Raw genomic sequence first — 27675 nt, 5'->3', positions numbered from 1 at the left:
CTTCTGTTAAGCAATTTGCGTAGGAGGGAGGGATTTTTATACTTAATTGTGAATGTGAGATTCAAAGATTATATATATATATATATGCATGAAATGCCAGATGTGCGTCAAGATTGTTCTGAAGAAAATATCTGCACAGTTGATGTGTGCGTAGAAGGCTGAGAGAAAGAATGTGTGTGTGTGTGTGTGTGTGTGTGTGTGTGTGTGAGTGTGTATGTGTGTGTGAGTGTGTATGTGTGTGTGTATGTGTGTGTGTGTGTGTGTGTGTGTGTGTGTGAGTGTGTGTGTGTATGTGTGTGTGTGTGTGTGTGTGTGTGTGTGAGTGTATGTGTGTGTGTATGTGTGTGTGTGTGTGTGTGTGTGTGTGAGTGTGTGTGAGTGTGTATGTGTGTGTGTGTGTGTGTGTGTGTGTGTGAGTGTGTATGTGTGTGTGTATGTGTGTGTGTGTGTGTGTGTGTGTGTGAGTGTGTGTGTGTGTGAGTGTGTGTGTGTGTGAGTGTGTGTGTGTGTGTGTGTGTGTGTGTGTGTGTGTGTGTGTGTGTGTGTGTATGTGTGTGTGTGTGTGTGTGTGTGTGTGAGTGTGTGTGTGTGTGTGTGTGAGTGTGTATGTGTGTGTGTGTGTGTGTGTGTGTGAGTGAGTGTGTGTGAGTGTGTGTGTGTGTGTGAGTGTGTGTGTGAGTGAGTGTGTGTGTGTATGTGTGTTTTTCAATGCTCTGGGGTTAGCAACAGACATCTGCAGGTACAGAGGAACCCCCATTTTATGACCCCCCCCCCCCAATGTATGACCCCCCCCCCCCCCCCCCAATGTATGACTCCCATCCTTTTAAGACCCTATTTTCTCAGACTTTCTGTTCATAACCTGTGTAAATGTACCCCCATATTAAGACTCCCTCCTTTTTAAGACCTGCTTTTCTCAGCTTTTCTGGGGCCTAAAAAGGGGGTTCCACTGTAATCTATTGTTTCCTTGTCTGTTCATACAGTCTTCATAACCTATTTAAGAAAAAGAAAATGTTTACATAGTTGAGTTGCTTACTAGATTCATGAATTCTGTGATACTGATAAGCGTGTTTCTTTTGGAACAGATTTGTTAAAGAAAGCAGTTCAGATCCGAACTCTTTTTATATTTAGTCAAGTTTTGACTAAATATTTTAACATCGAGGGGGAATCGAAACGAGGGTCATGGTGTATGTGTGTCTGTGTGTGTGTGTGTGTGTGTGTGTGTGTAGAGCGATTCAGACTAAACTACTGGACCGATCTTTATGAAATTTGACATGAGAGTTCCTGGGTATGAAATCCCCGAACGTTTTTTTCATTTTTTTGATAAATGTCTTTGATGACGTCATATCCGGCTTTTCGTGAAAGTTGAGGCGGCACTGTCACGCCCTCATTTTTCAACCAAATTGGTTGAAATTTTGGTCAAGTAATCTTCGACGAAGCCCGGACTTCGGTATTGCATTTCAGCTTGGTGGCTTAAAAATTAATTAATGACTTTGGTCATTAAAAATCTGAAAATTGTAAAAAAAAAACAAATTTTTTATAAAACGATCCAAATTTACGTTTATCTTATTCTCCATCATTTGCTGATTCCAACAACATATAAATATGTTATATTCGGATTAAAAACAAGCTCTGAAAATTAAATATATAAAAATTATTATCAAAATTAAATTGTCGAAATCAATTTAAAAACACTTTCATCTTATTCCTTGTCGGTTCCTGATTCCAAAAACATATAGATATGATATGTTTGGATTAAAAACACGCTCAGAAAGTTAAAACAAAGAGAGGTACAGAAAAGCGTGCTATCCTTCTTAGCGCAACTACTACCCCGCTCTTCTTGTCAATTTCACTGCCTTTGCCATGAGCGGTCGACTGACGATGCTACGAGTATACGGTCTTGCTGAAAAATGGCATTGCGTTCAGTTTCATTCTGTTAGTTCGACAGCTACTTGACTAAATATTGTATTTTCGCCTTACGCGACTTGTTATTCTATAAACTTGCCCAGTGAATTTTTGCACAAGTGCACAAGTAAGGCAGCGTTTTGTGTGGAATTGGGATTTCTTTTCTATTCGAATCAGTGTTATTTTGTATGTATGCTTTGTTTCGTGATAGCAAGTCCGTTTTTGAATTACAAGGAAGTGACGTAAATCTGATGACTGATAAGGTATGATACGGATAGTGGACAGTTGGTTTCTTGATATCTCAAGACTTTAATCCTGATATAGTTTAACCTATTGCAACCATCCAAGGGACCAACCAAAAGGTAGGCCTTGATAAAAGTTTCAGTAGCTGTGCTTACAATTTAGCAGTCCTCAGGTGAATTTAGTTCTTAGAGACAAGTGATATCCTATTTGCAAAGTGAGCTGTACATAAAACTTGCTTAGTTAAAAGCTTATTGCCTGGTACTGGTTAGTGCTTTGCGGTTATATATTTTACAAGATCAGACAACAGACAATTCCCCTACCCCTCCCGCCCCCTGGTATAGTACTGTCTGTCCTTATGTATTGTTGACTGAAAGGGGGCGTGTTTTTGGGGGTTCTTTTTGGATTACAGTCAAAGTGAATGTGCCTGGCAAATGTTTGTGAGGTTTGAATACTGTGATTTTCTAGTTTGAATATTACCAAAATGATGTAGAAATGCTGGAATATAGATGGTGTATGAAGAATGATATTGGAGTATAAATGCTGAATGATGCACTCTGCAGGTTCGTGTGTGTGTGTGTGTAACAATGTGTTTCAGTGTGTATAAGATGGCACAGTGTGTGTGTGTGTGTGTGTGTGTGACATGTGTTTCAGTGTGTACAAGATGGCACAGTGTGTGTGTGACAGTGTGTATAAGATGTCACAGTGTGTGTGCGTGTGTGTGTGTGTGTGTGTGTGTGTGTGTGTGTGTGTGTGTGAGAGAGATTGAGAGATACAGAGAGAAAGGATGTTGTGTTTGTGTGTGCAGCAGTAGAAGGGAACAAGTAATCCAGGAACTATCGGCACATTTAATTCAGAAATTGCTAAGAAGAAACAGAGTTTCTATGTTTTACTGTTATTGTATCTGTGAAGCTTATTGAAACTATTATGTACATGTGTGCAATAAGTGAAACAGATCGCTTTTAGTACAGTACTCTAGTTGTAAATAAAGAAACTTTCGAACTTTCCAGGATTCGTTTGTTTGGGCAATGCAAGAGTAGGTCTGTGAGTGTGAGGTGGGGAGAGAGAGAGAGTGTGTGTGTGTGTGTGTGTGTGTGTGAGAGAGAGAGGGGCATGTATGTGTGTGAGAGAGATGAGTGTGTGTGTGTGTGTGTGTGTGTGTGTGTGAATGTATGTATATTATATATGTGTAGAACAATAAAAAGAAAAATGAACAAAACAAAAAAACTGTTTCAACAACAATAACAACAATATAAAAGCAAAACGTGACTCTGAGAACAATCTTCCCATTTTAATAATAATCATACTTGCAAATATGCATTGCTTAGTCATTCATATAATTATAAATTCAACAATGTTACATCACCTTCTGTTGTCTTGTTGCTGAAACATCAGTGTGTCTTTTTATTTGTATGTGTTTAGAGTCGGTCACCTTGCAAACACAAGTTTAGCAAATACAGCCAGTTCGATCAAATTTGAAGGCTTCATAGAAGAAAATTAAAACATTGCTTACATCACACAGAATTATATCTGTCAAACATATCATATGCACCAAAAATAAGTTTTGCACTTTGCGAACAACAAACCCATCCTTCTACAGATCCAGAATACCTGACATCATTTTATGAAACAAACCGAAACAAAATACACAATATAAAACCTTGACTTTTGTCATGAAACAAGGGTAAAAATAAAAGAAAATACAAATGTGTCTGGCTACCTTTGCTAGACATAAAAACCTGAGCATTATAACAGCCTGTGGTTACCCATGCTCATAGATAAAACAATGGTACACTTCTGGCAGTTATGACGGCATGCATAGCCATGCGCGGGTCAAACAATCCTAGTGATATGCAACAAAATCGTGAAATCAATGTCTTTTCTGCCTCAAGCCCGTTATCTCAAGCTAGAAAATTAACAAACACAAAATGTATCGACCAGCGTAACAAGCACGCTATATCATCCCACGATATAGGTGTAAGCTTCAATGTGGGCCTTGATGTCATGTTTGGCCATAGCAAGATCTAGATATATGTGGCACTTTTCAGCACTTGTACGGGAACGTGCACGGGTAACGTCATCAAATCTAGGTTTTACGTCACGCGTTTGCCAAGATCTGCAGTCTTAGTGGGAGCAAAGCAACGTATGATTTGGAACATTGGAGAAAAAAGTGAGTCACAGATGACGCAATATCTACACATACGCGTACAGGTCTTTGCTACACGTTCGATCATCTAGAACACTGTAATAGCTACAGTGACACGTGTTACGTAAAGCCCTTGAAATGAGAGGACGCTTGAAAGTAACATTCGTTGCCCCCAGGTCTACATACCCTTTAATAATTATAACACATGTACAGTGGTACCTCCCAGAACGACCCCTCTATTTTACAACTTCCTCAACATTACGACCCTCTTTTCTCCGACGGATTATTTCAATTTCTCCTATTTCTTTGTATTTTTTACTTCTATATTACGTCCCCCTCGCTGTAACGACATACGACCAACCGGGGCAGGATAAAAACAAGCAAAATGCATGTGTTGATTAATAAGCAACTAGTTACCACAACCGTTTAAAGGAAGAAGAACATGATAAAATTGAGGACGATATAAAGCAAAACGCCCATATCATTCCGGATCATTGACTGACCCCGACATGGACGTAACAGAGTAAAACTCTATATTACGACTCCTCCTTATAACTACTCAATTTCGGTTACATTTTCAAAGTCGTTAAACAGAGGTACCACTGCACTGTTATCCCAGCAAGATATGGCATGTTGCTCAAAATTCACACACACACACAAACACACACCCTTACGGAAAGAAAAACAAGATAAGGCCTAAAAAAAAAAATAGGTGTGGTTACGGTAACCCGACCTACCCTATTTTTCGGGGCCGATCCTATAACTTTTTATTACATTTGTCAACAAAAAACAAAAAAACAAACAAAACAAAAAACCCGAGTGCAAAAAACGCAATGAAAGCGAAAGCGCCCGAGTCGCACACTTATTTCCCTGTCAAGTAGGTTTAATTTGTACACATTAGAAACAAAAGTTTAAAAAAAAAAAAAGTGATTGCCTACCTACCTACCCTATTTTTTTTGGCTATGTTACCGTAACCACACTTTTTTTTTTTTGGCCTAATGTTTGAGACCTTTCTTGTGCATGCAGCAGTCGGTGCATAAACGTGCCCACACACATATATAATGAATAAGCAAACATAACATTGCACTGGGTTTCCAAATCCAATGACTCTTTACAGTTTACAATATAGGCAGAAAAGTGTAGCCAATGTTATGATGAAGTGTATAGATAGGGAGGGTACAGTACAGGTATGGCTGTGCAGTACAGGTGTGTCTTGCTTACTTGGATCATCACAGTCAGGTGGAAGAAAATACATCTTGTATGTACACATTAACAATTTTCGCAAAATACTTTGTGTATGTACACATCAACAATTGTCGCTAAATACATCTTGTATGTGCACACTAACAATTGTCGTTAAATACAACTTGTAACTACAAATCAACAATTGTTGCTAAATACATCGTGTATGTACAAATCAACAATTGTTGCTAAATACATCGTGTATGTACACACCAACAATTGTCGCTAAATACATCGTGTATGTACACACCAACAATTGTCGCTAAATACATCGTGTATGTACACACCAACAATTGTCGCTAAATACATCGTGTATGTACAAATCAACAATTGTCGCTAAATACATCGTGTATGTACACATCAACAATTGTTGCTAAATACATCGTGTATGTACAAATCAACAATTGTCGCTAAATACATCGTGTATGTACAAATCAACAATTGTCGCTAAATACATCAAGTATGTACACACCAACAATTGTCACTAAATACATCGTGTATGTACAAATCAACAATTGTCGCTAAATACATCGTGTATGTACACACCAACAATTGTCGCTAAATACATCGTGTATGTACAAATCAACAATTGTCGCTAAATACATCATGTATGTACACATCAACAATTGTCGCGGATTATGAAAACTGAACTCTTGCTTATACATGTACTCACAAGCATTCACCACTCTCAGTAAAAAAATTATGTACCGTACTTTCCGGGTGACAAGGCGCTTCGTTATACAAGACGCACCCCCTTCTTTTTAAAAAAAATTGTAATCCAGTCACCCATTGGACGCAGGGGGCCGATAGGGCGCACCAAAATGACCCAGTTTTTGCCATGAGAGGTGGTTCCCCTGTCATATCTGAGAGAGGAAACACTTCCTGCACCGGGGTCAGTGACCGACTTTAACTGAGTGAAAATATGTGTGCTCTGTGTGTGCGGCCAGATCAAAGGCATTGTGATAGCTGGGTGGCCTGGTTTATAGACACGACCTTCTTCCTAGGGGTCAATGACCCAGTTTTTGCAATGAGAGGTGGTTCCCCTGTCATATCTGAGAGAGGAAACACTTCCTGCACCGGGGTCAGTGACCGGTCAGTGACCCAGTTTAACAGAGTGGAAATCTGTGTGTGCGGCCAGATCAAAGGCAGGGCAGTACCTAGCAGCTGAAACATGCATTATCACAAGTTGTAACTGGTACTCAAGCGGTCTCTTTGATTTTTTTCGTATTTCATACACGGATTAGGCGCTTCGTTATACAAGACGCAGGGGTCGAACTCGAGTAAAAAAGTCGCGCCTTATGACCCGGAAAGTACGGTATATCACAAAGTGTTTAAGATTGAGAAAGGAAAATGATACAAATTGCTTCTTATTCATTCAACCAATGTTCCTGTTTTAACAGAGATATGGGGAGTGAGAGCACAGTGGGTAACCTGCGATGCCAGACCCCTCCCATCAAAAATACCTCTCTATAAAGAACACCTTTCGTTGTCCCTTCATCGATTAACTTTACCTGTCAAGAAAGACCACCAGCAATATAAGGACACTTTTGGCTGGTCCTAAGGGTGCCCTTTCATCACAGGTACCACTGTACAAGGTGTTACAATTCAGAATGTATACATCTGATTTTATATCTGCATATCACCCACCGCACACAGTCAATGCTAAGCCAGGGTCTAAACGTTAGTCTATTACACTCTTGTATACATTCTGAGTTTGGCTCTTGGTAAACTTTTTGTCAAACTGACTATTATAGTGATAATGTTATTGATCAGATGTTGTCTTATCTGTCACTAACATGCAATATACAAAGCAGATTGTGTACTTCCACAGCGCAGGGAAAATTTAGGTACAGTATGCAGGTGGCTGCCTGAAATAAACAAGAGAGAAAAACGGATACTAGCAGTCTTCATCATTGAGTAATATTTAGACAGACTCTCTTCTTCATCATCAAATCAATTACTTCTTTTTGTCTTTACTCTCTTTCTTCCACACAAAAAAGAAAAGAAAAGACAACAGAAACCAAATAAAAAAAATAAAAAAATTTTTAAACTGACTATCAAAGTGATAATGTTATTTCAACAGAAACCAGTTTTGGTATTTTCTCCTTCAATATATTTTGTCAGCTTACAGTCGCTGACTTCTTCAGTTCTCTTTCTTTCCAGGCGCTTTTATAAAAATAAAAAAAACAGGCTCCTGCAAACAAAAGGCAACACTCCTCTGTCAAAAAAAGAAAGCCAAAGTGTGAACCCTGTGTTGCAATGGCTTATATAACTTTTTTCAGGTACATAGTACAATATACAGAATAACCATGATATCCAGTGTTAAGAGAAGGCAGCCAACACTACATATGGCACTGCTAAGTATCTTTGCGTTGTTAACCAAGACTTTAACTGTCACTTGTTATTAAACAGCACAAGTGTTACAATCTTAATCTTGCAGTAGCTTATAGGACTTGTTCAGGTACATAGTACAATGTACAAAATAACCATGACATCCAGAGTTGAGAGAAGGCTGCCAATACTACAGATGGCACTGCTTGACATCATTGGGTCGTTAACCAAGACTTCAACTGTCATTTGATATTAAACAGCACAATTGTTACAATGTTAATCTTACTTAATATCAAGGTGTTGTTAACGAGGACACTAACTTGTATGTGATACTAATCAGCATTAATTTCCAATGCTTTCGTTGTTTACCATGGTGTTTTCATACCGTAACATTGTCCTTGAAGTAAAGTTTCATATACATTTGCCATCTATAAATCACTGCCTTAAACTTCCGACACATTCATGCTGATTTAATAACAAATAACTGGGTATTTGCCGACCTTCAAACTGTCACATTTACATGCGAGAGCATGTGATACAAGATGATGCTTATAAGCAGTATAATAAGGTGTTGGGAAAATCATCATTTGAAAAATCTATGATATTAATTAATCTGTATCTGCTATTAACCCGTAGTGATATCAAGTGCTGTTGTCTTATTCAGAAAATGTTTACATGGCCTTTCAAATAAAATGTTAAACCACTCACAGAATGCTTTTATACATAGCTGTGTGGGCAAAGGGTACCCTCTTACAGTCAATAAAGCACCATGAGGTGGCTGTCGCACGGTGAATAGCGCTATATCAGAACATTTCATTATTTATTATCATTATTGCCATCTCAAAAATGTAAAAAAGATTGATACCCTTTACAATCAACTTCATCTTTAACATTGAAAAAAAAAATGGACACCCTTTGCAATCAACCCCATCTCTAAAATTAAAACAAATATTGATACCCTCAACAAATCAACGCCATCTTCTAAGAATAAACAAAGCTTCCCTCCATTCTTGTTGAATCATTCAGTGAAGTAATGACTGAATGTATAAAACAAAAAGGACTACAGGCTCTCAAAAGAAGACTGATACGCTTTACAATCAGTGTCATCTTCTAAGAATAAACATAAAGCTTCCCTCTGATTTAATGAAATCATTCAGTCAAGTATTGACTGTATGTACAAAAAGACTTCAGGCTCTCACACAGCTTAACACACACACACACACACACGCCAGTCTCAGCCATCGCTATGAGGAAAAGAAGAAGTAATTGACGGCACGGTTGACGTCGTAGTCGGCAGCCAAGGCGACACGGACCAGTTCTTCCCTGGGGACGGCCTCCCCCACGACGTCTCTGAGCGCGGCCAGACAGGTAGACAGCAGTTCTTCGTTCTCCACCAGGTGCAAGTCTTCCGACGACACGGACGACGACAGCTCTTGGCCAACCTGAGGTACACATTCACGGGTATTAAATGGTTGAGAGAATGATTGTTTGGATAGCATGATGCTTTTGTTCTTTTACCAATGTGCATTTTGCATACAGGGAGCCCCGCCTGAAGCACATGTGACACTGACGATAAGCCCACAGTCATCCTTTCCTTTACCTCCAAAAGCTTTCTTTTCAAATTTAACAAAATCACACACACACACACACATACGCACACACACACACACACACACACACACACACACACACACATACGCACACACACACACACACACACACACAGGGAGACAGACATGCACACACACAAACATACCCTTTCTACTACCCCCAAATTTTTAAAATTTTTTTTTTTATTTAGCACACACACATTCTCATGCATTAAAAGAGACGTGCATGAATACACAAGCACACAGGAGAGACTCACAGCGTTGTGGTCAGTGATGTCCATGTTGGTGAGCATCTCCTCCATCTCACTGACGCTGGACACAGAGCTGGGCGTCATGTCCATCGCCCCGCTCAGCGTCTCCTTCCCCCGCTGACCCTCCAGCCTATTGGAAACAACACTTCATTAGACTTTTCTTACACATACATGGACATTGATTCAATCAATAAAAAAATATTTAAACTCTAAAAATAGGAAGAACTGAAAATAAAATAAGAATTAGGAAAAGGTATTATGTATCGATTAAACACTGGATTTCCCTTCTTTGAGCCATGTGACGTCAGAGGCCGACAAAACTTCATATTTAGACGGCCAGCCGAGACTACAAAATAGTACATGTTTGCGTGCGTTCAATCATAAAAACTAAAAGAAATTCTAACCAGAATCGATCGATAGATAAATGTTATTTGTATTTTTGACCAAAATATGAAATTTTACACAGATCTCGACAGTCATTGTTCATCGCGGTCTCGGAGGAACACTGACTGTCTCGATCTGTGTAAAATGTTATATTTTGGTCAAAAATACAAATAACGTATAGTATAGTCCTGTGAGGTTACCCTCATGGAAATTCAGGTGCTTTTGTCACTGGGGAAAGCGAGCTTCCTTACAGTACAGCGCTTCCCAAAATGTTCTTTTTCTTTTTTCTGCATGCCTGTTTTGATGTTTCTAAGAGCTGAGACTTCTGCTGCGAATTTGGGATCTTTATCAGGCGCATGTGAGAGTAGTTGGACACGGAGAAGAGTCTGCACAAAGTTGACTCTGGGAAATAAATCCCCCGCTGAATGTTGGGATCAAACCCATGCTGATCGTGACAAACTTGTTTTTCACTGAAGTTGAGAAATTAGTCCACGATGTATATATTGAAGAAGTAAACAATAACCCTTATTCCCCAAGAACACCTAATACTGCCCTCTTGAGCTCCAAAACGCAGATAACTGAAACACCTGCAAACACAAATGACAATGATACCTCTGACACATATCTTTTTCCAATTCCACTTCTTCCTGGGGTGTTTGAGCATTGATAAATTCACAACACTTGCAGGAGTTACTTTGCTACGATTTTTTTCAAGTTTGAAACTGATGAAGTTCTTTCCATGCCATGAGGTTAAATGGGGTAAGAGTGCTTACCCATGCCAGGCGATGGCATCCTCCACATCCTCCTTCAGCTTGTCGGGCAGCTCATCAAAGTCATCGCTGTGCACCAGCTGGGGGTGAGCAGCTATGTAGCTCAGTGCATAGTCCTGCACACAACACACACAATTGGTGTACAGTGTAAATATCGGATGGATGGATGGATAAGATTTACAGTCCAGTGAGGTTACCCTCATGGAAATTCGGGCTGCTTTCTCCCCGGGGAAAGCGAGCTGCCATACATACGGCGCTACCCATATATTTTTTTTCCTGCATGCGTGTATTCATGTTTCCTGAGACTTAATGCCGTGTGAGATGGAATTTTTTTTACTTTATTCCAAGTCCCACGGGTATTTGATGGACATTTTTATCTATGCCTATACAATTTTGCCAGGAAAGACCCTTTTGTCAATCGTGGGATCTTTAACGTGCACACCCCAATGTAGTGTACAACGAAGGGACCTCGGTTTTTCGTCTCATCCGAAAGACTAGCACTTGAACCCACCACCTAGGTTAGGAAAGGGGGGAGAAAATTGCGGCCTGACCCAGGCCTGAACACGCAACCTCTCGCTTCCGAGCGCAAGTGCGTTACCACTCGGCCACCCAACGCAGAAGAAGAAGAAAATGTACAGTGGAACCCCCTTTTAAAACCCTCAAAGATCTGCACAAATCAGGTGTTAACCCCTTCACTGCCACAGTGGTAGTAACTTATCCGAACAGTCTATGGGAAAGAACTGTGTTTAGAACCCCTACAAGTACTTGGACAGTGGTTACCTCCCATATAGTTTTCAGAAATGTCCTGAAATGTTGTTGACATGTATGAGATACGGTTATGGGCGTACGATAAACAGAAAATGACCACGTATTACATACGGGGTGGGCAGTGAAGGGGTTAAAAGGGATGGAGTCTTAAAAAAGAAGGTAAATTTAACAGAAGCTATGAACAAAACACCTGAGAATGGAGGGTCTTAAATTGGGGGGGGGGGGGGGGGGGGGGGGGAGGGGGGCTAAAAGGGGGGGTTCCACTGTACTCGAAAGAAATGCTACTGAAAGCAGTAAGTTGGGATGACAATGGATTCACATGAAAACTGAAAAGCTTACCGTAGTGTTGGAACAATAGTTTACAATGTAGATTGTTCAAGAAGAACAGATTTGAACTTGAAATATGCCTGGGAAAACAGACAGTTTATAACTGTGTTTAAAACAATTCATTCTTAATAAAACAGCTTTACATTTAGCATGCGAAAGTGAGCTACACTGTTTTAGTGTTTACAAAGTTATAAAGAAATCCGTAAAAGTGTACAGTCAAAGAGACTAAAGGGAAACAACTGCTGAAACATTTTCCCATGAGTAAACAATTCTCCACCACCTCCACCCCACATGACACCTTGCCACAGACAAAGTGAGTACCTGCAGCGTTGCGCAGGTGAGGTGGTCAGCAAGACTGAGAAGATACAGCGCTGTCTCGTCGTCCACGTGATGCCGCAGTGCATGCTCACACGTCACCTTCAAGCTGTCCATCTGAAACACACAATGTCCTCTTACAAAAAGAGCGCTTGAAAGTTTTGAAAGACAAATAAAAATAAAAATAGGAAGAGTCAGACTCAAAAAAACTTATTACAAAGTGACAACAGTTTTAGGTTTAAGCCTTATTTTCGAAACCGTCCCTTTTGGACCCCCTGATTTTAAGACTCCCCATTTTAATCAGATTTTGTGTTCACAACCTCTGTAAATGTACCCCCATTTTAAGTCTCTCTCCTGATTTTCTTTGATTTTTGGAGGTCTTAAAAAGGAGGGTTCCACTGTAGTAGAATGGGGACAAGACGGCAGTAGAATGGGGACAAGACGGCAGTAGAATGGGGACAAGACGGCAGTAGAATGGGGACAAGACGGCAGTAGAATGGGGACAAGATGGCAGTAGAATGGGGACAAGACAGCAGTAGAATGGGGACAAGATGGCAGTAGAATGGGGACAAGACGGCAGTAGTATGGGGACAAGACGGCAGTAGAATGGGGACAAGACGGCAGTAGTAATTGCTACAGCGAAGCCCCCCGTTTAAGACCTCTCAAAATCTAAAATAATCAGGTCTTAAAAAGTAAATTCACAGAGGTTATAAACAGAAAGTAGGAGAAAACAGGGTCTCAAAGGGGAGGGAATCTTAAATTGGGGGTACCATTGTACCTCATACCGGTCACAGAGTGTGACCATTTCCACCAGTTGCTCTGTGGTCAGCCCCGTTGTGTCCAGTTGTCCATCGTACAGAGCCTCCAGGAACAGACGGAACAGAGACGGCTGCACATCATGCACTGTGATCTTCCTGCAAAACGATACCATACAATAACACTTCATTGTCACCATTTTCACGACTTTTCAATCATAACAAGCTTGGTAACAAAAAACATTATCTCATGGAGAAATTCAATGAAGCAGCAGACTCACTGTCAATATGAACACATTCCTGAAAGTATACTATCTACAGAAATAGCCAGAGCAAAGACAACCACAAGTCTACGAAAGACTCCCTGAAAAGTCCTTTCTCTAGTGAATTCACATCAATAAGTTTACCTCCACACAAAGCTGACTATCTACTTCAGGAAACAGAGCATAGCAGAGCAAAGTGTGTTTCTTTCATTGTAAGTATATTTTGAAAACAAACAACGAAACAAGCAAACTCAGGCATGGGAATTGAAAAAAGTAAAAAAGGCTGAAATTTGTAAGTAATAGCAAAGTCGACTGCGTGAAGCGGCTAGCCTTACTACAGGGGTCCGAGGGCATGCCCGCCCCCCCGGATTTTGTTTCTCCCAAGAACCCAAATGATGCAATTTGGTGTCATCTGAGCTCCCAGTTTGCCATTAAATTCAGTTTTTAAAACCACTTTTGCCTTCCCCGTTTATTTTTTCGGCAGACACTTTTGCTTTTTCGGCGGGAAAAAAAAAAAAAATATTTGGTCGAAATTTGCCTTTTGGCGGACAATTCCCATGCCTGAAACTATGAGTTTCATAACAGCACACAGGCAGAGAATCCCACACATTTTTTCAACAGCAGTTATCTTATTTAATATACACCCCCTTCAAAATGTACAGCATATGTATCTACATTTTTCTGTGCCCTAGATTTGTCCATCAAGGTAAAAAATAAAAAAGAAAAAAAACACACAGCCAGAATCTTTTCAACAATGAAGTTTCACGGGTTCATTTAACATCTATGGACAACTCAGACCTGTCTATGGACTCCCTCATTCCGCTGAGCAGAGCGCGGCGAAACCAGTCACAGCGAGCAGCAACCACCACTCGATGACAGTGGATCTGCTCTACCTCCACCCCTCCCCCCTCCACGCTGGCCACCGGCTTTTCCCCCGTGTGGTCAATCACGATGTCTCCACCATCTGAAAACAACGCAAATAAATATTTTACAAGAAATTAGTGACAGAACTGCCAAGAAGGAATCATCTGGGCAAAATCAAGTTGACATGATGCATTAACAAACCCATCCAAAATACTTCATATTCAATCTCTCCCCATTTCATACTTGCCATTTGAGCAATCACTTGTTAGATGTGTGCACTGTTAAAAATTGCATGAATAACAAGAGGCGAAGCCTTCAAGGCTCACGTAAGAAATAAACAAACAGTAACACAAACTCAATCACTCCGTCACACATACACACCCACACACACAGTAAGCTTAGGTGACACTGTGCAAGAAAGAGAGACACTAGATCTAGATCTGTCTGTCTGCATGTAGCCTACTTACAGGGACACGACTGCCAAATAGTCTCGGCCCGCTCAAAATAACAATGACCGAGACCACACACACCACGCGAGAGAGAAAGACTACAGGGAGGCATGCCGTCATGATGCATTAATTGACGTCAAACACTTTTGACCGTGACGTAATCTTATGCGAGCTTTATCCATAGTCTTGGATAACCACTCACACATAGACTCGGAAATGTTAAAGTTTCTACCACAGACATACACACGCACAAACACACACACACACGCACACACACACGCACAAACGCACAAACGCACAGACAGACAAAGTTACGATCGCATAGGCTACACTTCGTGAGCCAACAATCAAGAAGAAAAGAATAGAATAGAATATTTTCACACACACACACACACACACAAGAACACATTATCACATATGCGCACACATACACACATTCTCTCTCCTCATTCTCTCTCGCAGACAGATGACACACACTCTCTCTCTATTTCTCTTTCACACACACATGCACGCGTGCACACACACACAAAACTCTCTCTCTCTCTCCCTCTCTCTCTCAAAAACAAACAAACACTAAAACACCACAAAGAAACATAACTACTTGTAGTTTGAACCACTCACCCCCAGGGTGTACGATCTCAAACATCATGTCAGTGCTTTCCTTGGCTTTCAGCAGGTTGAGTGCACGGTGAGCCAGCTTGCTGTCCTTGGCAAAGGGCGGCACACACAGCGACTCCACTGGACTCAGCTGCACACACACAAATGACGAAAGTAGGAAACATAGTCCCAAATGTTTCCCCCCCGAGCACCTAATATCGCCCACTCCAGCTCCTTCTTCTTCTTCTTCTGCGTTCGTGGGCTGAAACTCCCACGTACACTCGTGTTTTTTGCACGAGTGGAATTTTACGTGTATGACCGTTTTTTACCCCGCCATTTAGGCAGCCATACGCCGTTTTCGGAGGAAGCATGCTGGATATTTTCGTGTTTCTATAACCCACCGAACTCTGACATGGATTACAGGATCTTATTCGTGCGCACTTGGTCTTGTGCTTGCGTGTACACATGGGGGTGTTCGGACACCGAGGAGAGTCTGCACACAAAGTTGACTCTGAGAAATAAATCTCTCGCCGAACGTGGGGACGAACTCACGCTGACAGCGGCCAACTGGATACAAATCCAGCGCGCTACCGACTGAGCTTCATCCCCGCCCACTCCAGCTCCCACATGCAGATCCCTGAAACCGATGCAATACATAATGATACCTTTAACATGTACCTAGATCTGTTTGGTCCCCTGTAGTAATTTAAAACAACAGCCCAAAGACTTGCCCCAAAATCCATCATTTCCTAAAATACCCTTATTATCTTTAAAAAAAATAAAAATGAGAATAACCAGATATAGCTGGCATCACTCAATAATACAGCCGTGGTTGCACCAGGAAGCATGATAATAACCAGTACACAATGATACGTACACATCACCGTTTTCTCTACCATAGAGATAAGGCACACAAAAAAAATAGTCTGTTTACGGTAACCCGACCGACCCCTATTTTTTTCGTGCGACCCTAGACTTTTTTGGGGCATTTGGGGGAAAACAAAAAAACAAAACAAAAATCTTTTGTTTTTTTTGGCAAAATAACGTAAAAATATGGTTTTTTGGGAAAAATAAAAAAGAAAAAAATCCCGACCTACCGACCCTATTTTTTTGGCCTATATTACCGTAAACAGACCTATTTTTTTTTGTGCCTAATACACTGACAAAATTGTACAGTGGAACCCCCCCCCCCCCTCCCCTTTTCAGACCCCGAATTTAAGACTTTCTTCCTTCTAAGACCAGATTTTCTCACATAATTTTTAGATCTCAAAGAGGTTCTTTCTTTCTTTATTTATTTGGTGTTTAACGTCGTTTTCAACAGTTCAAGGTTATATCGCGACGGGGAAAGGGGGGAGATGGGATAGAGCCACTTGTTAATTGTTTCTTGTTCACAAAAGCACTAATAAAAAAATTGCTCCAGGGGCTTGCAACGTAGTACAATGTATTACCTTACTGGGAGAATTTTCCAGTACAAAGGACTTAACATTTCTTACATACTGCTTGACTAAAATCTTTACAAACATTAACGATATTCTATACAAGAAACACTTAACAAGGGTAAAAGGAGAAACAGAATCCGCCTCTTATGACATGCTGGGGAGCATCGGGTAAATTCTTCCCCCTAACCTGTGGGGGGTCTCAAAGAGGTTCCACTGTAACACAAATACTATTATATAACACAGCTTGTGCAAACAGTACTACATATGAAAAATAATGAGCCAAAGAGTGTCACTGTGTGTACCTGAACGTATTTGGATTTTGTAGACCTGGCACCATCCGGACCAGAGGTGCTCTCCCCTGAGGCTTCCATGACCTGTGACCGGAGCCCCAGCATTGTGAGATCAGCAGAAAACTGCTCGCTGCGGACGATGTCACACACTTCGTTTATCATCGGCTGCAGTGAAGCACGATTGGACAGCACCTTACCCAAGCCCCAAGACTGGAACAAAGACCAACAGCATCAAAGAGGAATTAGAAATTAAATTATTTATTCGCACTTATTTCACAAATTAATTATGAACTTATTTGGGATCAAAACACAATGGACAAATAAATAATAGATAAATAAATAAACAGATTAAAGTCTCCATGAAAATGAAAAATGAAAATCAGTAAAACGAACATTGTTACAAATTGTATCCAGAGCATGAGAATCAAAAGACAAGATTCTGTACTTGTATCTTCTTCTTCTTCTTCTTCTTTGTTCATGGGCTGAAACTCCCACGTTCACGCATGATTTTGCACGAGTGGGTTTTTACATGTATGACCGTTTTTACATGTATGACCGTTTTTACCCCGCCATTTAGACAGCCACTACTTGTACGCATACACCTCATGTAAATATAACTTTACTTGCAAAGTAGTAACAATAACATAAATAGACAGTATCATCACTCACCACTTTGGATGTAGCCATTTTGAAGAGATATTTCCATTCAGACCAAGGTATCTTCTGCTCCAGCACCCTCATGAGTTCCTCCAGTCGCATCACAGTGATTGGCAGCTGCAAGGCAAGCACAATGTATCAAGCAAACTGGCATCACCACACACAGAGGAATCACATCACAGTGATTGGCAGCTGCAAGGCAAGCACAATGTATCAAGCAAACTGGCATCACCACACACAGAGGAATCACATCACAGTGATTGGCAGCTGCAAGGCAAGCACAATGTATCAAGCAAACTGGCATCACCACACAAAGAGGAATCACATCACAGTGATTGGCAGCTGCAAGGCAAGCACAATGTATCAAGCAAACTGGCATCACCACACAAAGAGGAATCACATCACAGTGATTGGCAGCTGCAAGGCAAGCACAATGTATCAAGCAAACTGACATCACCACACAAAGAGGAATCACATCACAGTGATTGGCAGCTGCAAGGCAAGCACAATGTATCAAGCAAACTGACATCACCACACAAAGAGGAATCACATCACAGTGATTGGCAGCTGCAAGGCAAGCACAATGTATCAAGCAAACTGGCATCACCACACACAGAGGAATCACATCACAGTGATTGGCAGCTGCAAGGCAAGCACAATGTATCAAGCAAACTGACATCACCACACAAAGAGGAATCACATCACAGTGATTGGCAGCTGCAAGGCAAGCACAATGTATCAAGCAAACTGACATCACCACACAAAGAGGAATCACATCACAGTGATTGGCAGCTGCAAGGCAAGCACAATGTATCAAGCAAACTGGCATCACCACACAAAGAGGAATCACATCACAGTGATTGGCAGCTGCAAGGCAAGCACAATGTAACAAGCAAACTGACACCACCACACAGAAGAAGAACAGTTTAACGGAATTTATTTTTGTGACTGCGACATCGCCAAAAAACGGGAATTCTCGCTGAGTACACTCGCATGCAAAGAATCCGACAAATTGCAGCTGCTCTGCCTTGAAAACATCGTTTTTTTTCACCAAGTGCCCAGATTGTTTGCCTTCACTCACTTTGCAAATCATTACTTTATTGCAAAAAAGAGGATGAAATTGACAAAATATGCAGCTATTCTAGGGTGTTCAAAGTACCCAAATATGCTGAAAACCCAAATCATGTCATGGAACGATTTTGGATGAAAATTCCATGCCACCTCTTCCCTTAAGTCATACATATACAGTATATCATATCACTCTCAAGGCCCCAAAAGTTAACTGCAAAACTGAACCCACTAAATCTTAGAATAAAAAACCCAAGTAAGGTATGTAATATGAACGTTTAATTGTGACAAAACAAAACGATAGTCTCACTAAATCCACCAAATCTTAGGATTCATCTGACAGTTGAAGTCATTAAGATTAATATCACGGAACACAACAAACATAAATTCTAAAGTTTACTGACACTCTTAAGGCCCTAAAAGTTAGCTGCGAAACTAAACACACTAAATCTTGTAATTCATCCGACAGTTGAAGTCATTACAATAAATACTGTATTACGGAACACTACAAACATAACTTCTAAGGTTTACTGGCGGTTTTATATAGATGATTTCGGCGTGTTCTCTACCAGGAAATATTTGTATACAAAGCATTACCTGCATTTACCTGAATTGACATCTTACAGTGTGCCCTTGATGTATAAATGAATACACCATGCATATACACATTGTTTGTTTGTTGTTTTTCTTCTTCTTCTTTTGTTGATGTTTATCATAACTGCCAACCTTCTGAAGTCAAAATCCAGGAGCCAGGGGGTCCAGGGGGACCGTAATGAACAGGGAGAAGTTGTACAATTTGGGAGATTCCCAGAAAATCCGGGAGGGTTGGCAGCTATGTGTTTATTGAACGGTTAAAGCAAGTTACACAGGACGTCAGCTGACGTCCTACAGGCAGCAAAAGGGTTAATGCAACTCACCTCATCCACCAGTTGCTCCAGGTATTTGGATATTGACCGCACCTTGTCAGCTTCACTCATCTGACAGAAGCTCTGTCTGCAAGTCAATGTTGCCATAGTAAGTAGGTACACAAAAAAAGCCTGTGTGCACACACACACACACACACACACAAAGACATGTGCATGCTTACTTGCAGAAGTTAACACCATGAAAAGATCAAGAAAAGATGCATGCAGAATGGTGAACTTACTTTCTTTGCATTAGATGTGCAAAACTGGCTGTCGTCTTGTCATGAAACTTCTTCAACTTCTTCAGTTCTCGCATATGTAAGGCCTGGAAAAAAGATACTTTGAATTTTTAAAAAATGCATGCTTTCTGTGAACCTAAAACATCTGACAAAACCTAAAACCTAAAAACTAAAGCCATACAAAAAAAATTAAAATATGCATTCAGACACACACCCACACACACAGAAAACCAACGTTTCAACTGCACTATCTGACCAAGGACAGTGTAAATGCCCATTTTTACATTTAGTCAAAACTTGACTAAATGTTTTAACATAGAGGGGGGAATCGAGACGAGGGTCGTGGTGTATGTGTGTGTGTGTCTGTGTGTGTGTCTGTGTGTGTGTCTGTGTGTGTGTGTGTGTGTGTGTGTCTGTCTGTCTGTGTGTGTGTGTAGAGCGATTCAGACTAAACTACTGGGCCGATCTTCATGAAATTTGACATGAGAGTTCCTGGGTATGATATCCTCGGACGTTTTTTTCATTTTTTCGATAAATACCTTTGATGACGTCATATCCGGCTTTTTGTAAAAGTTGAGGCGGCACTGTCACACCCTCATTTTTCCATTAAATTGATTGAAATTTTGGCAAAGCAATCTTCGACGAAGGCCGGGGTTTGGTACTGCATTTCAGCTTGGTGGCTTAAAAACTAATGAGTGAGTTTGGTCATTAAAAATCGGAAACTTGTAATTAAAATTATTTTTTTATTAAACGATCCAAAAACAATTTCATCTTATTTTTCGTCATTTTCTGATTCCAAAAACATATACATATGTTATATTTGGATTAAAAACAAGCTCTGAAAATTAAAAATATAAAATTTATGATCAAAATAAAATTTCCGAAATCGTTTTAAAAACTATTTCATCTTATTCCTTGTCGGTTCCTGATTCCAAAAACATATAGATATGATATGTTTGGATTAAAAACACGCTCAGAAAGTTAAAACGAAGAGAGGTACAGTAAAGCGTGCTATATGAAGCACAGCGCAATCGCTACCGCGCCAAACAGGCTCGTCACTTTCACTGCCTTTTGCGGCGGACAACGTTCAGTTTCATTCTGTGAGTTCCACAGCTTGACTAAATGTAGTAATTTCGCCTTACGCGACTTGTTCACCAATACAGCCGAACACATTCTATGATTTACCCTTATCACACTTTCTGCTGTAATTGAAAGGAATAATACTTCAAATTAATAAAATAAAGCATCCAACTCACATTTTTCAACGTTCTGCCAAGCACATCACCGATGTTGCTTCTCTTGCTCTTTTCCTTCTCTCCCTTGTCGTGCTTGTCCCCCTTATCGTGCTTATCTCCCTTGTCATGTTTGTCTCCCTTCTCACTCTTCTCTCCCTTTTCAGAGTTGATGACTTGTTCCAAAGCTACTTTTGTCTCACTGGCAAACCGTGACACTGTGTCCAGTATTGTTTCAATCTGGAAAGAAACAACTGCTAGTGGTTTCTTCAGCAACAAGAAAACTAGAATTAGTAGACTAGAACACCAACTTCATCTTCCCAGAATATAAAGATGTGTTTTTTTATTATATTTTGTTTGAATGTAGTTTTCAGCAGCCAAATATTTAGATTTTGATTTCCACACAAGATGGCCACTTGAACAGAGAACTACATAACTGCAAAACATTGCTCCTGCAGTTGACAATAATACATTGAATCATATATCTGCCAGATTCATAAGTGCAAGCATGTATTATTCAAACCACACCCTACCTCAGGCACAAGGTAAGCGGCTACGTCGTATCGCTGTTGGGCCGTCAGGGTCTGCGACTGCTGCTTGAGCACCAGGAGAAACTTGTGCAGCTGCTTCAGGAAGACGGGCATGCGTGACTTGGCCTGTTTCATGATGTCGTGCCGCTCCTGGCGGGACAGCTGGCACTTGCGCTTGGCAAAGAGATCACAGAGCAGTAGGAGCTTGGCACCCGCCACCGCCGCTTCTTTGAGGGCCTGCCGCACGGTGTAGCAGAGCCGCGCTGGGTTGTTCCACAGGCTGGAGTCCATGGAGACCGGGGAGTCCCCCCCTCCCCCTCCTGATGCCCCTCCCCTCCCGCTGAACAGCTCTATGATGCGATCCCCACAGGTGTGCATGTCGGTGATCAGCGTCTGGATTTCTGAAGAGGAATCAACAACACTATTAACAAGAACAAGAATTATTCCGCCATATTGCATAAAAGACATTGGTATTTGTCCTGTTGTAGATAACATGCATTCACCCATACACTCCTTACAGATATTCAAATATTGTAAGATGGAGGCGAGATGAGGTGATGTATCATGTAAAGATCTGAAGGTAAAATTAAAATAGGCAAGCATGACAAACAACAAACAAGCAAAAGAGAATTGAAATGGATGAGACAGGGAAAAAGGAAGAAAACTGAGAAGAGAACGAACGATAAAGAAATCAACATTAAGCGCTAAAACTTACGTTGCTTCAGTGCAGTGTTCTTGAGGAAGGTTTCACACAGCTGAGCAAAGTGAGCGAAGCCAGGCGACTTCCCCAGAAGCTTGATGGCCGATTTGGACGAGGCCTCTGACAAGCCAGTGGGCAGACACTCGCAGTACATGTATTGCAGTGCCGCGTGCAAAACATCCTCCGGTAGGTTGGACAGCGGGGTGGTGTCCCCTGTCCAGTTCACCTCCGGCAGCAGGAGGCGTAGTATCACAGAATGAACATGAAACTGAAACACACCCACATTGTTGTTGGTTTATTATGCATTGGTAATGGAATGGTTCAGCAAGAAACCTTTTTCAAACCTTCTGTAAGTATAAGCACCTTCCCAATCCAACTCCCCAATGTACATATCTCGTCTGGGTATTTACGGGTTTTGACAGGCAAGCCAAAAGTTTTAACACTGGTTGCACGAAGAATACACTACACTACACAGACACACCTGTTTGCACTCGCAAACACAATGAAAGGCTATTTTTGTATAACCAGAAAAAGACAAGAAATTCCTCCGAGGTAGGAAAAACACCCCCGTTGGTCAAAGGGAAATAACCATTCTCACTGCCACCAACTGAGAAGGTTATTTCCCTTTGACCATTAATATGTCCCTCTATAAGTCCTTGTAGAATCTTAATCCACCAATAACCCCCTAACCGTGTGTTTGACTGGTCCCAATTTTTGTAAGGACCGTCTCAGGAATGTATAGAACCTGTTCACCAAGTTTGGTGACGATCGGTCCGTTCATTCTTGAGATCTATATGCGAACACAAACACACAAACAAACACATCGACCGAATCCTATACACACCCCTATACCGGGGGTGTAAAAAAGGGTGATCAGCAATGCAAACGTTTAGAAATTGTACAAGAAAGGATCAAAACAGCTGTAGTAAAAGTGTCAATAACCAAAAATACAAAATCAATGATCCCAGCAATGCATTTATGAAAACCTAGCTGGACATTCGTATGAAGAATACATACATAGAACCCCCATTTTATGAATACCCCCTTTTAAGACCTTGCTTAAAAAGGGACGGTCGACTGTACATCCAAACATAAATAAAGAATATAGTTGACCTCTTTGCCATTGTCAGCACGGATGACAAGGTCAGCGAAAAAGCCCTGTTCAAAGGCACTGGAGAAGCTATACGGCACATCTTCTTTCGGGTCATTACAGGAAATCTGTACGTACAAAAGATATTCAATTATGTTAATCAATATGGAAACTGGCACGGATAATATAATGACATTCTAAATGGAAAATGCCACAAACTTACTGCAACAAAATCTGCTCCATGCAGCAAAAAAAAACACACACACACACACAGTGACACACACTCAATAAAAACCACTGCAAAATTTAAAACTCACAGCGAGACCAAGTCACAAAAGCTAACCAACAATTCTTCGGAGATAATACTTTGATCAAAGTCAGCAAGGAACAGGATTATGTAACTGTAAGACTGAGAGATGTCCAACAAAGCTAACAAAATAAACGACACACCTTCTGACAGTTTGAAACTCACTATATCAAGATGTGTGTGTGTGTGTTTGTTTGTTTGCCCATGTATGTGTGTCACAAAAGCTAATAAACAATTATTCAGAGATGATGTGTGTGCGTGCTTGTGACTGACGCTTGATGTTAATTGTTATTTAGTGATAATGGTGCTGATGTTAGTGTATGTTTTATTTAATTGATGTCGTTGAAATTATTTATGTTTTATAAAATAATATAACTGCGTATGTTGGGTGTGCTTGGCTAGAGTGAATGGAGTGATAACCGCGTGTCAAAATGAATTCCCAAACTTGGGCAATACATTTTCTGTATTCTGTATGCTTTCATAAAAGTCAGCAACAAGCAGAATTCTGGAAGACTAAGAGATGTAGCACAAAGCTAACAGAAAATAAACGAAATACCTTCTGACACTGCAGCATGCAGCATTTTTCATACGTCAGCAACATCAGGTCATCAGTAACCTCTGCCTGTTGAAATGATAACACATTATGGTAAGGGTAACAATAACAACAATTTTATTGTACATCAATATGAAAAAGTACACCACATGAACAAGAATTTATTGCGCCATATAGCGTACATGTAACAGCCATTGGAATTTGTCCAGACCAGAAATATTGAAAAAAAAGATAAGAGAAAGAAAGGCAGGAATATAGCGAGACAAAAATATACCAAGAACATTGAAAAGAAAGTGTGTGTGGAATATGGAAGGGTTACAACTTTCAATCTACACCATCATTCCATGTTTAACCACCTGAGTGCTCAGAACAAACCAAGGTAAACACAAATAAATTCAAAACAAATTGTGTTGTCCTTGTATCGGTGAGTACAGAATTCTTTTTTTTTCAACAAATACATTCTTTAAACACACATTTCTAAACATGACAACATTTAAAAATAACATTCTACAAACTACAGACCCCCCAGACATATATAGCTTTACAGTTTGAACGAACTTCACTCTCAAAACCTTCATTGCAAAAACAAAACCTTGCCGCCATAAAAACAAAACGACATTGTGTGTGCAGCATGCAGTGAAAAAATGAGCACTGCATGTATACCTTGAACTCAATGACATGTCCAGCATAAGTGCCGATAAACTTGAGCAGAGCAGAGTCTCCGGGACCGCCTGTCACACCCGATGGAGTGATCTGCAAAAAAAACATAACATCATGAAGTCAATGGTAGACTCTATGTATCACTTTTTCCATAAAACTTGCTGAATAAATGAAAAGTATTGCTCACAGGTCCGTGACAATAGGATCATATTTGGAAAAAAGAGCCAGCCTCTACCACTACCAGTCTTACTCGACCAAAGTTATGGTGGAAACTGCAGGAGAAGTAGCTTTCCTGTCAAACTTAAAGGGACAAAGTTGAACAAAAGCCCACCCCCCCCCCCCCCCCCCCCCCCTAAAACAAGAAGAGCAAACGCTCAATCGAGTCACTTTCGCAGTTCTGAATATTATATGAGGCATCAGATGGACAGGAAGAAATTGCTATTCACAACACAATACAGATGTAAATAATTTGATGTAAAGAATAATCCTATAAAGTTTGAATCAAATCCGATGAATAGTTTCAGAGATATGATATTTCAATTTTTTTCCTTCAAGACATACCTGTGACCTTGAAAAAGGTCAAAGGTCACCAAAGCAGACGTCAAAGTGTAGAGGTCACTGGGAGTCACGTTCACATAAAATTTGAGCCCGGTCACTTTTATAGTTTCCGAGAAAAGCCCAACGTTAAGTTGTGTGTTGCCGAACAGAAAAGGCTAGTTATCTCCCTTGTTTTTCTGATAACGTTCGTAAAAGGCTACAGATGTAAATACTTTGATGTAAAGAATAATCCTACAAAGTTTCAATCACATCCGATGAACTTTGTCAAAGATATAAAATGTCTAATTTTTCCTTTGACGCTGACCTGTGACCTTGAAAAAGGTCAAAGGTCAACGAAACCATCGTTAAAGTGTAGAGGTCATTGGAGGTCACGACTAAACAAAATATGAGCCGGATCGCTTTGATAGTTTCCGAGAAAAGTCCAACGTTAAGGTGGTGTCTACGGACGGCCAGCCGGCCGGCCGGCCGGCCGGCCGGACAGACTAACACTGACCGATTACATAGAGTCACTTTTTCTCAAGTGACTCAAAAAACCAACAAAAAAAAACCAACCAACAACAAAACATCTGCAGTTTGCAAACTGAATAAGAAATCTTCTCTCTAGACAGATACGCCCACCGCTAGCGCCAGATGTTTAATCAGATGGAGGACAATGATTCGGTTTTCTCAATTGCAATTTCGCAAACTTAATTAGCCATGAGCACACAGAAAAACTAAACAAGTCGCGTAAGGCGAAATTACTACATTTAGTCAAGCTGTGGAACTCACAGAATGCAACTGAACGCACTGCATTTTTTCACAATGACCGTGGTTCGCCGCTCGTGCAAAACGCAGTGAAACTGACGAGCCTGTTTAGCGCGGTAGTGGTTTCACTGTGCTGCATAGCACGCTTTTCTGTGCCTCTCTTCGTTATAACTTTCTGAGCGTGGTTTTAATCCAAACATATCATATCTATATGTTTTTGGAATCAGGAACCGACAAGGAATAAGTTTTTAAATCGATTTCGGAAATTTAATTTTGATCATAATTTTTATATTTTTAATTTACAGAGCTTGTGTTTAATCCGAATATAACATATTTATATGTTTTTGGAATCAGACAATGATGAAGAATAAGATGAATGTAATTTTGGATCGTTTTATAAAACACATTTTTAATTACAATTTTCAGATTTTTAATGACCAAAGTCATTAATTAATTTTTTAGCCACCAAGCTGAAATGCAATACCAAAGTCCGGCCTTCGTCGAAGATTGCTTTACAAAAATTTCAATCAATATGATTGAAAAATGAGGGTGTGACAGTGCTGCCTCAACTTTGACAAAAAGCCGGATATGATGTCATCAAAGACAATTATCAAAAAAAAGAAAAAAAACCGTCTGGGGATATCATACCCAGGTACTCTCATGTCAAATTTCATAAAGATCGGTCCAGTAGTTTACTCTGAATCGCTCTACACACACACACACACACACCACGACCCTCGTCTCGATTCCCCCTCTATGTTAAAACATTTAGTCAAAACTTGACTAAATGTAACAAAAAATGTGATGTCGATAGGTACAAACCTCATAGGTTTCACATGTGAAGAAGAGCATTGGTTCTGCATCTTCTGACACTTTCCAAGTAACATCTCCACTCTCATCAAGCCGAAATTCTGTCCTGCAGTGTCAAAGAAAGACAAAATGTGCGTGAGTTAAAATGTGTACTTTAAACACTAACTTGACTAAGATAAAGACTACTTCTAAAACAGTTAATAAGATTGAGGCAAAGTTTGTGCAGTGAGTGTAAAGTACTTTGGCAGTCAAGCAGGAGTTACTAACGACGTTACTGTGAGGTCAGATAAAGTGTTGACTAAGACGATTGGTATTGGTGAACCAGCGTGTAAGATATGACATAAGCGTGCTGTTGTTTTGCCTGCTAACGATAAAAATAGAACGTGACATCTTTCTTTCCAAAGAAAGGCTCGACTCACCCTTCAATTCCGGTAGTTTCTACCACTCCAGCTAATGAAACACATTCCACGATCTGAAACACACAATAGCAGAGTTAAAGAACTTGCGGTTGCAGTTGAAATCAACGCTGCTTGTTACTCACAAATATAGAAATGTACGTGATTTTTTACCTTCCATGTCCCATGGTAGACCGACTCCTCGAACGCCATGTTGGTGTTTACATTATTCGCGCATGTGCAGACGATACATCATCGTCTATTTACTGAAAATCAGCTGAATA

The 27675-nt window shown here is 40.4% G+C and overlaps 1 protein-coding gene across 1 annotated transcript; it reads right to left on the bottom strand.

Moving 5' to 3' along the window:
- Window positions 1–3419: 3419 nt before the first annotated feature.
- LOC138958374 (uncharacterized) lies at window positions 3420–27610 on the bottom strand. Its single transcript, XM_070329495.1, has 20 exons — window positions 27566–27610; window positions 27416–27468; window positions 27009–27102; window positions 24888–24977; window positions 24228–24293; window positions 23388–23492; window positions 22290–22542; window positions 21578–21975; window positions 21069–21284; window positions 19816–19898; window positions 19586–19661; window positions 17613–17717; window positions 16956–17153; window positions 15239–15365; window positions 14103–14268; window positions 13065–13200; window positions 12293–12403; window positions 10880–10992; window positions 9729–9852; window positions 3420–9303 (listed from the first exon to the last, which is right to left on the bottom strand). Exons 1-20 carry the CDS (start codon window positions 27602–27604, stop codon window positions 9106–9108), a joined length of 2751 nt encoding a protein of 916 aa, XP_070185596.1. The 5' UTR covers window positions 27605–27610; the 3' UTR covers window positions 3420–9105.
- Between the last annotated feature and the right edge of the window lie 65 nt (window positions 27611–27675).

The sequence above is a fragment of the Littorina saxatilis genome, linkage group LG2 (genome assembly GCF_037325665.1).
Source record: "Littorina saxatilis isolate snail1 linkage group LG2, US_GU_Lsax_2.0, whole genome shotgun sequence".
NCBI lineage: Eukaryota > Metazoa > Mollusca > Gastropoda > Littorinimorpha > Littorinidae > Littorina > Littorina saxatilis.
The sequence above is the reverse complement of the archived record's forward strand: the minus strand, read 5'-3'. Positions and strand labels throughout refer to the sequence as shown.

Bases quoted from the DNA above. Each gene is read 5' to 3' on its own strand.
- LOC138958374 (XM_070329495.1), bottom strand. From the start codon at position 27,604: ATGGCGTTCGAGGAGTCGGTCTACCATGGGACATGGAAG. The intron at 24,978-27,008 runs GTTTGTACCTAT...TTTTTTTTGCAG, and splicing joins TCACATGTGAAACCTATGAG to ATCACTCCATCGGGTGTGAC. The intron at 23,493-24,227 runs GTATTTCGTTTA...TTGTACGTACAG, and splicing joins GCATGCTGCAGTGTCAGAAG to ATTTCCTGTAATGACCCGAA.